We start from the raw sequence: 10675 nt of genomic DNA on the forward strand, positions 1-10675 counted from the left end.
GCCGAATCCCATCTGACACTGTCGAAAGCAGCTGGCTGTTAGGGATATACAAGATGTCTTCCAAGTACGTTGGTGGTATTCAGTCGCACAGGTTGGATTTTTTTTTTTTTAAACTCTGGTTGCATCCAGGGTCTGGAGACTGATAACCCAATTGCTGTTAATGTACCTCAAAGTCTAAAAAGATCATAGTTCATCTTTTTTCTCAGTAACTTTGTAATATATTATTCCTACTTGTTAAAATGCTTTCTGAAGCAGCCTGGTTCAGTATAGAAGGCTAAGAATTTCTATTAACTGTAATTGCTTTAACATTCGGGACTAGTTGTTTTCTGCAGTCCCCGGTGCTGGGCTTCTGTCCAGGGGAAAAGGGGAGGGGACACTATACCAAAAATATTTCTAGGCTTAGTGATGTTAACTCTGTTAACCCGTTTGTGCTGGATCTCGCTTCTATGGAGAAGAGCCTTGGCAAGAGTTCTCCTGCCTTCAGAGGAGAGTCAAGCTCTTATGTGATTTTAAAAGGGTCTTCCTCGCCAGGTATACATTAAGTTGGTTCATTCCCTGGAATACAACTGATAAGGTTTGGTTTATTTTTAAGTCATTCTTGTTCAAACCTACCGCTTTTGTGATCTGACTGGTATTGAAATGTGTGGGTGTCTCAGAAATCTTAACTGATGTCTGTGCTTCCATTTCTGAAATCTGGGGTCTGAGTGTGAAACCAGAAAAAGTGGTTACCAAAAAAATGCTTCCAAGTATATTTTCAGTTTACTTCCATTTTGTCCTTCTGCAGTTGATGAGGTCAACAGTGTGTTTTAAAGTTGGGGAAAGCTACTATCCTGCAGTTCAGAAAGGTAGATTTGATGGTAGAGGGCTGAAAAGCTGGTCATTTTGGAAAATGCTTGGGTTTTGTTTATGTAAAAAATACTGTGCATCTTACCTCCCCGGCCCCTTCTCCCTTTTTCCCTGAATGGTCGCATTTAGGAACAGGGTCCGTGCTCTTCTGAGGCCTTTGAATATAGGGCAAATTTCAGGAAATGACAAAAGTATTAAATTAACACTTTATAAAACCCATCTTTTTCTCCACTGCTTACGTTTCTGATGCAATCGATGGCCCTTGTGGACCACACTCGGTGAGGTGATGCCCTAAGGTCATCACTGCTTTCAAATTACATCCAGCTCTCGGTAGCGACTGTGCTGATGCTCTCTTTGCTTGAGGGAGCGTCAGGTATTAGAGCCAGCCCTTTCCCTAGCGGTACTAAATCGTTAGAGAAATTCACTCACAATGCAAGCTTTAAATCTTGTTCCATACCGAGTTTGTTTCTGCTGTAAGGGTCAACTCACTGGGATGTCATCCAGGGTGAGACGAGGCTTGACAATCTTTATTTCAGCATGCTAGTATAACCAGTTCTGTGAGCTCCAACAAATGTGAATAAGTTTACAAGGTGATATTTTTTTTTTGTCAATTTTGTAAACAAGTTCAAATGAAGTTTACCGTGTGCGTATCTGCTGTGTACTCTCATTTTTGCATGAACTCACGTTTCTCTGCTACTGGTTTCCTCCTGCCTTACAAAATTTATTCTTCTAATCCTAAAATCTTAAATTAATATACTGCCACCTCTTTCTTGTCACTGGATGACATGAAATGGCTCATCTGCAAATCTTTTGGGAATCGCCGTTACCTAAAGTGCATGTTCTTATAGGTAGATTAATGCTGTAGGAATGTCTTTTGATGGAGTGCATGGATGGAGTAGGCTCTAGTAGAACCCCCTCCTGCTTGACAAGTACTCACCCATCTTTTAATACAGCCAGCATTAGGTATTCCTTGAGTTAGTTTTAAAGGTCAGAACAATTGTCTACCTTCCAGTACGTGACCTTTGCTCGGTCGCTGCGCCGACTGCTCTTTTGGTTTCCTGCAGCAGTCTTCAGGGGTTAGGGCCTGCCTTCCCCTCGGGAATGCTCCCGCTGCTGTAAAACCAGATCAGAAAAAGAGATTTTTTTTTTTTTTTTTTTTGGTGTGTTTCTTGTACACCGCGCTCCCTCCTGCGTTATTTTAACCCGGGGCTAAAGCACCCAGTGCTGTGACGGGGGGCGTGGGGGGCTCCTGCCTAACGAAGGAACGGGCTTGAACTGAGGGGAAAACCGGGCTCCGGCCCTTCCCTCGGCCCGCTCTGGCGGCGGGAATGGGGCCCCGGCTCCCGCTCCTGCCGCAGGAGGGGCTCGGGGTGGGGGCGGAGGGGGGGTGTACCCGGAGGAACGGTGAGTGCGGGGCGGGCGGCAGCGGCCCCTCAGCGGCGGCTTCCCGCCAGAGGACAGGGAACGGCGGCGGCGGAAGTGACGCGCGGGACCGGCGCGGCGGCTCCTCCCGGCACCCGTAGCCGCTGAGGCGGCGGCGGGCCGGCCCCGCCTCAGGAAGCGACGCGTTGGCGGCGGTGACGTTTCGCCGGCGGCCGGGCGGCGCAGGGAGCCATGGCGGCCCCGCTGGCGGCGGGGGGGGCGGCGGCGACGGCGGCGACGAGGGGGAGCGGCCGCGGGCCGGCGCTACGCGAAGGAGCGCGGGTGTCGGCGCTGTGCCTGGCCTGGTACGGGCTGAGCGCCGGCGGGAACGTGGTGAACAAGCTGCTGCTCGGTGGCTTCCCGCGGCCCGTTACCGTTTCGCTTTTTCACATCCTGGGGCTGTGCGGGCTCTTACCGCCGTTGCTGCGCGCCTGGCGGGTACCGCCCGCCGGTCCGGCCCAGCTGCCGCCCCGCGCCTACCCCCGCTACATCCTACCGCTCGCCTTCGGCAAGTACTTCGCCTCCGTCTCCGCGCACGTCTCGCTCTGGAGGGTCCCGGTCTCCTACGCGCACACAGGTGAGGCCCGTTGTCCCGGGTCGGGGGGGGTGGCCTTGCGCCCGGTGTGTGCTCGGGAGGGTGCCCGGTGGGATGTCCCGGCGCCGGTTGCGCTCCTACGGGAGCCCGGTGCGGTGGCCCGGGGCCCGGTATTTACTTATACTGGTGCCCAGCGTTTGCTTGTACTGGTGCCCAGTGGGGTGACCTGACGCCCGGTGCGTGCTCATATGGGTGCCCAGTGTGGTGTCCCAGTCCCCGGTGCACGCTTGTACTGGTGCGGCGACCTGAAGCCCAGCGTGTGCTCGTGTGGGCGCTCAGCACGGTCTGCTGTGCCCCAGTATGTGCTCCCGTGGGTGCCCGGCACGGTCTCCCAGAGCACCAAGAACCGGCCGGTGTTTGTACGAGCGGCCAGCACGGTGACGAGGAGGGACGACCCAGCGTGGGCTGAGGTTACGGCTTTGGTGGGACCGGAGCTGAGCCCCTCCTCCGTCCCCAGCGGATGGTGGTTAATGGAGTTGGCCCAAGCTTCGCGTCCCCACCGACATTTTCTTTCCGTTCTCAGTAAAAGCGACGATGCCAATATGGGTGGTTCTTCTTTCGCGGATCATAATGAAGGAGAAGCAGACGACGAAGGTGCGGACAGGTTTGCTGAGGTTTCTTCACTTGGTGGCGTTTGCGATGTGCTCTGCTTGCTGGGATCGGGAAAGCTCAGGCTTCGGTTAGCTGGGTGAATTCTGTGATTGAAATTAGATTATGCAGTTTTTACGAATTCCTTTCCTTTTGTTGTGAATGTAAAGAAAGCACGTCTAAACATTGAGCAAGGTGATGCTCTCTGACACACTGGAGTTGTTATAGTGTGTATTGTAGTCTCTTCATTTCTCCAAATTACGGTAGTATAAAAGTTGGTCCCAGGTTCTGTTGCTTTACTCTCCCTTCTCCTTTCCTCCCCAAAACAGCGGTATGTATAAACTCAGATGAAACAAAAATTCTTAGAAGACGTAAGCTGCTCCTCTCGATTCCTCTTTCAGGTATACTTGTCTCTGATCCCCATAATAACTGGTGTCTTGTTGGCCACCGTCACGGAACTTTCCTTTGACATGTGGGGACTCATCAGTGCGCTTGCTGCTACTCTGTGTTTTTCACTTCAGAACATCTTCTCAAAGAAGGTAGTAGTTTCGCTGTTCATAACTTCGGTCAGTAGTATCATACTTTAGCAGGACAGTATGTATTTTCCAGTACGTATAGATGTTGGGTTTTTTTTAAGTTGACTCTATAGTCAAAGGAGCCCAAAGTAATGGTTGGCTATTCTGTATGCCTGTTCTCTACAGCTCTTCCTACCTGTCAAAGCGGTTATACTGAAAACTGGGCAGAACTCAGTTTATCCTGAGCCTTTTCTTTACTCCTTGGCATGGAGGGTTTTTTTCGGCTGACAGTTCAATAGTGCTTAAATTTAACAGTTCATTTGAAAGCTTTTAATGTATCTTGCTGTATCAAATCCTTTCTCTGTAGCGAATGAGTCAGTGCTAACACTGGGCACTCCTTGAACTCTTAGAAACAAGATTAAAATGTATGCCTTGAATCTATTTAGTTACAAAATGATTTCTGGTTTGTAGAGCATTTTAAATGTATTATTATCTTGTTAATACTAAGAGTCACCACTCAAGAAACCATTGTTTTTCAAATGGACATCTGTTTTCCTTTAGTCATCTTTATAGGAAATTCGTGTTATATAACAGTATTTACTTATTTTTGTGATTTATCTGTTGTCTAAAGCTGTTATCGTTACACGGCTTCTGAATCTCCGCTGATAACGTGGGCAGTAGTAGCTGAAGAAAGTTTGTTTAATAATGTTTTTTGTCAGGTGTTAAGAGATTCCCGAATACACCATCTTCGGTTGCTGAACATACTTGGGTGCCATGCTGTGTTCTTCATGATCCCAACGTGGGTTCTGGTAGATCTTTCTTCCTTCTTAGTAGAGAATGACTTGGTAAGTGTTGTATTTGGGAAACTGTTTGCTATTAAGAAAAGAGGAAAAAAAAACCCAACCAAATGAACACCAACACCCATGCCAAAAAAGTGCACTTAAGTGTTTCAGTGTAGTTCCTCATCAGCACAGGAGGAACTGTTGTGAAATACCTGCAAACTGTTTTACAAAACAATATAAAAAAATAAGCATAGTGTTTATTGTGAGAATTCATGTCAGGGTTAGGAGAGGTAGCTTACGTGACAGCGTAAATCTCAGGAATTAGTAGCTGGAGACAGGAACAAATGCACCCGGAACGTGTGTTACAAGTATGTAGAGAGATGTTTTCTCAGAGTTGCTAGTTGCAAGATGTAACATACTTGGGTGCTTCTTTAGAGTTAAGTTGCAGGTGTTCTTCCTATCAATGGCAGGTAAGAAGTGACTCAAGTTGTATTTGTGTTTCTTTGTCTCTTACGTGAAACCTGAGATAATTTTTGTTTCTTCTTGTAACGTTTGTCTTTGTAACAGAGCACGATGTCTCATTGGTCCTGGACCTTGATGCTGCTTATAATCAGTGGATTCTGTAATTTTGCCCAGAACGTCATTGCCTTCAGTATTCTTAACCTGATCAGCCCGCTAAGTTACTCTGTCGCAAACGCCACAAAAAGAATCATGGTCATCACAGTGTCCCTTATAATGCTTCGCAATCCGGTTACAAGCACCAATGTCCTTGGAATGATGACAGCTATCTTAGGGGTCTTCTTATATAACAAGGTAAGGGGTGGGTTGGTTGGTTGGTTGGTTTATTCAGGAAACTCGCTAGAAACGGTCCAGTAGCTTTGAGTTATTTTTTGTACAACAAGTTAACAGCTAGCAGAACAAAAATGTAGAATGCATGGCATAAAACTTCATTGCAGAGGAAGTACGTGTATCACCTAAGCGAAGTACTCAGGTGCTTGGGTCGGGCCAGCTGTTACACCTCTAAAAGACTTAAATTTTGATCTTAATATTTTCGTGAAAAATGAAGATTGGGAAGTAACTCACTCAAATCCCTTGAGCAAAAGAGCAGCTTATTGATTTGGCATATGAGACGAATGAGCTTTTTATTAGAAGCCACTACTATTTTAAGACTCTAATAGGCACAGAGAGTAGTATAATTGTAAAACTGTGTGCTTTTTTCTAGGTATACGAATATGTTAGGTGACATCTAAGAAAAACGTTCTTTCTTTCTTTCCTAGACAAAATATGATGCAAACCAAGAAGCAAAGAAGCAGCTACTTCCAGTTACAACCGGAGACCTTGTGAATTTGGACAGGCATCGAAACACTCCTGAAAAGTCTCAGAACGGACTTACGGCATTTGCACAACACGGAGACTATCAGTATGGTCGAACCAATATCTTAACAGACCACTTCCAGTATAATCGGCAAAACTATCCAACTACCTACAACTTAAATCGTTTTGATATATAGAATCCTGGCAAGCAGGTATAGACTGTGATATCGAAGTGTCCCCAACATTATCAGAAACTTTCAGTACATCCATGAATGTAAAGCCATTTTATTGTACAGTTTTTGCAGAAGGGAAGGTGCATGTGTAGTGAAAGCGGTACAGACCTTCAACAACTTCTAAGCAGACCTTTAAATGTGAAACAGCTAGATCTGACACCGGAACTAAATGCACAGTGTAGCCCTTGTACAGAGATTCTGGTGAAATGCACGTACATAACTTCGGAGTAAAATACCTGCTGTCACTGCTCCTTTTCAGAGCCTGTCAACTGATTATTCTTTTGGCAGCTAAATTCTGGCCAGTATTTTGTTTCCGCGCTGGTAACGTCACCTTTAATTTGTTCTCTAATATGTTTTAATGATCCTTTCTTTTAATGAAATTTTCAGAAAGAAGTGAAACTAAGGCGTACTTCTGGTTATCAGGATTTGTCTGTTTGAGGAGGATTGACTTATGTCTATCAGTTGCAGATAGGTAGAGTTAAATTCACCTCGAGCGACTACGAAACTTCATGTGGGTATTAACTCCTTTTGTGCCTATGCCTCCGGTTCTTGATGACAAAACAGAAGTGTTTCTGAAAGAGTAGGCAGTGGAAGGATTGATCTCTTCAAGAAGCGTACTTCAGGCATAGAGAAACAGAATTCTCTGAAATCACTGTTGTCCCAGTCACTGTAGATAACAAACAAACAGAGCTTAAGACCATGATTGTTTTCTGAATAAAGTAGTCCTGTAACTTCAGACATTGCTCTTCCTTGGCAATACAGAAAACACCTTCATAAATAAAGTGTTTGGAATAATACGATTTTTTTTTTACTTGCTTCACACCTGTTCTTAGAAAACTCTTCTGTTGCTTTAGAAATTGAAAGGTATCAGGTGTTTTCTTCTCAGTTTTATGCACAAATTATGCTCTCTTACATGATTCTTACATTACGAATGCATTAATTTGAATAATCATCATTCTTAATTGTTTCTTAAGTCTACCTTTTTAGCCCCTAATTATTTAAGTTTCTTAATTACTGCTGTTGGAGTTGCTGTGTGCATTTAGCCTGACTTCCACTTCCCGCTGAAAGAAGTTAAATTTTGTATCCTGCTCTGTTCCTGCAACTCCCCTAGCTCAAATAGTAAATTGTTAAGAAAAAATTATTTGAATCAGCAGTAAATAGATAATTTATGGTTAAGAAGAACTGATTCAGTTAGTATAAATGAACATACTTAATTCTAGACAAGTTGATTGTTGTGCGTCAGATACTGCATTTGTGCGTGAAAGGAATGAAACCAGTTGAACTTGGGTTTCACTGAACCAGATTTTGTTACTGTTATTACTTTAGCAAAAGAAGATTTTAGGGGCCTTCTTTCCTTAACAGAAAAGCTGTTGTACAGTGAGATTTTTGATAGCGTAAGTATTGTTTTTACTAGAGAGGTATTAGACACCAGTGACAAAATTTAGGGTGTGGTACAGAACACCCCCTCTACTTATTTATGGCTTTTTAAATGACCATTTCCTTGATGTGAGGTGATGATTTGGCTCCTTTCTGGATAATAAAGAATTTATTTTTAAGTGCAAAGCCAACCTGATCTTATTCTTTTGGCTGACTGTGGAGGTAGTTACGTAGACTGCCTTCCTCCATACAGCCCAAAAGAGGAAGTGGTCCTTCTGAAACTTCAGAGATGGTTAAATATGCTGCTAATGTTTGTGAGCAGAACTTCCTTGACTTGACCGGAGTTGCATCTGTTCATGCTAGCTTAGAACTTGGGCTTTTAGTTTAGAAAATCTAAATAAATTATTCCCTATCCCATGTTAACAAGAACAAGATAATGAGGAAAAGCATTATTTCAGATGAAATTTCTTTTGCCTGTTCAGTATTAATTTATGTATAATTCTTTCTTTTCAATATGGGAAAGTGCAAAATGTGTATTTTTGAGGCTCACTTCCCGATATTCAAGTGCTTTTTACATACATGTAAAAAGGATTTTGCGGACTCTGGATTTGGATTAGGTTCTGGCTCCGCAAAAGACTGATTTGAGGATGAGATATTTAGGCTGAGATTTTTAAGAGAGGCTGAAGTTCTCCAGCTCCTTTCAAAGGGAGCTAGCTGTAAACTGTTAGACTCCTGCAAACGCTTAATTTTGTTCTTTGTGCCTCAGTTTCCCGTTTGGAAAATGGAGATGATTCTTCCCTACTTCATAGGGGGGTGAAATACCAGAAAAAAAGTAGCACTGGGAGCCCCAGGGATGTACAGGCATACTCTTGAGTTTATCTGTACATCTTCTGGTATGTCTACCACTGTACCATCTTGATACAACTTGAACTGTTACTTGGAATAAAGCTCCGCATACTTTATTCACTGATCAGAAGCTTTATTAAATACATTTAAATGGTTTCCTTTTAAAGAACATAACCAGATCTTTTTTGCAACTGTTTTCAGAGAAAGCTGGCATTGTGCACTTACTGTAGGCAGGTCTTCAGCTCAGTTTTTTGTTGTCAAGAGTACGGTAGCAGGTGAGGGCTTTCCATTGAAAATACCTTGTCCCAAATTCCGTTCCAGGCTTGTGGCCTCACTGTGTCTCCGAAACAAAACTACTCTACTTGCAGAGCAGAAAGGGACTGACCCAAAACAAGGATATCGTCCGTTCAGGGCCAAGAGAGTGAATCTCTTCCCCGGAGACTTCCTGACAGTGTTCATGCTCTTCTAGTTTAGGTCTGTGGTCAACAGGGTTAATTTTGTATGGTAGAACATATAATTAAAACAGTTAAGTGAATCGGTTACAAGAGGTGGTTTTGCTGAGTACCTGAATCCAAGTCCTTAAGCAATATTGCCCACATTCAGGTAAAGGAAGTTTCTGATACTGTTGTAATATATATTTTAATCTTGGACCTCTGCGAGACTTTGTTTGGCAAGGTGAAACATTTGTTTTAACATGGTTTGTAAATTAATGACATATTTAACATGTACATAGGTCTGTAGAAAGTATGGAAACACTGGAATAAAAAGGGCATATCTAGACATTTCGTGTATAATGACCCTGTAATTAAATCAAAGTGAAGGGGGTTGGTTTGCCTTTTTTCCTTGCAGGAAGCTTTGGGAGTGCCACACATGTCATGGCCACTTGTGAGAAATCGGATGAGTGTGTTGCTGTGTGGGTGTGATACCTTACCGGATGGTTACGTAGGCTGAAACTACGATGATTTGGATGCCATAACTAGTGTTAGCACACGAGTTGCTGGTATCCTTAGAAATGTTTTGATTTCCATTGTGCATTTCTAACATACGTGTAAATGCATCACAAAATTGGGAAATTCTTTCCAAACCAGTCCTGGATAGTTCTAGAAAGACCAGTGTGAAAGAAACCCATCTCTCCCCACTACGTGTGGGTTTTCTGTTGATAGCTCCATGGAGTATTTGGTGCTCTTTGAAGAGATCTTCAAAATATTTCCCTTGCAGATTCAGTTTTAGTACCTAGTAGTGATTAGAGCATCTTCATCATCTGGTAAAATGCTTGTGTTTTTCAAATAACTGAATGCTAAATAAAATTGAGGCAATACTTAGGTTTTGTAGGTGTACAGTGATTTTTAAAAATAGTGCTGGGGTCAACTCATGATGATTCCTGAAGCTCAAAACCTTTTCTTTCTGATCTGTGTTCAAACCTACATTTTTCTGATGTAGCATTTTGCAGCAGCAGCGACTTCTGCCATGTAGCTATTTGTGAAAAAGGTGCAATATAAATAAAGGGAAAGTTTTGTTTTTCTAAGGCTTCCATTTCCGAACAATGTTGTAAAAGCTGTTAAAGATAATTCTGAAATATCTTTGTGGTGATGGTACAGGCCAGTAAAACAAATTTGTCAATCCTGAGATGACAGGTGTATGATACAATCACATTACGTAGATATGTAAGGGCAAATAGGCAGGTGGCAGTCACCACCCTTTTTTGTCTGTTTGTTTGGTGTTGGTATTCTATACATTGATGTGACTATGGGTGGTTTTACGAAAAAACCCAAACCCCGCATTCTGTACTGTATGAAATCTGGCACTTAAGCTAAATGAACGCTTTTGTATTGTTTTCTTGTTCTTACTTCAACTCTGTCGTTCTGCAAAGTTCGGGATGTTCCTCAGCTGGATTGCCTGCAACACACCCCTCCAGCCTGTTGATAACTGCTGCTGAAGCTGGGATCCCTCATGGGCTGACAGGAAGAAACCACACTGGTGACTTCCAGGTACTGGGACTCTTCCCTGTCTAAAATAAATCAGGGGTTCAGATGGTTTTTGGCAGACACCTCTGTCAGGTAACTATAGCTTTTGGGGCATTTTGTGGATAAACCATTGCTGCATGCTGAGGGACGTGGCAGCCTGGACGGTGACTGCGTGGGCTCCAACGTGCAAAGC

At 43.7% G+C, this 10675-nt stretch overlaps 1 protein-coding gene across 1 annotated transcript; it reads left to right on the forward strand.

Moving 5' to 3' along the window:
- Positions 1–2445: 2445 nt before the first annotated feature.
- SLC35E1 (solute carrier family 35 member E1) lies at positions 2446–9298 on the forward strand. The gene is made up of 6 exons (XM_052801031.1): positions 2446–2845; positions 3387–3457; positions 3853–3990; positions 4686–4811; positions 5316–5561; positions 6026–9298. The coding sequence occupies exons 1-6, from the start codon at positions 2461–2463 to the stop codon at positions 6257–6259; spliced, it is 1200 nt and encodes a 399-aa protein (XP_052656991.1). The 5' UTR covers positions 2446–2460; the 3' UTR covers positions 6260–9298.
- The last annotated feature ends 1377 nt before the right edge of the window (positions 9299–10675 follow it).

This window comes from Harpia harpyja, chromosome 11 (genome assembly GCF_026419915.1).
Source record: "Harpia harpyja isolate bHarHar1 chromosome 11, bHarHar1 primary haplotype, whole genome shotgun sequence".
Lineage (NCBI taxonomy): Eukaryota > Metazoa > Chordata > Aves > Accipitriformes > Accipitridae > Harpia > Harpia harpyja.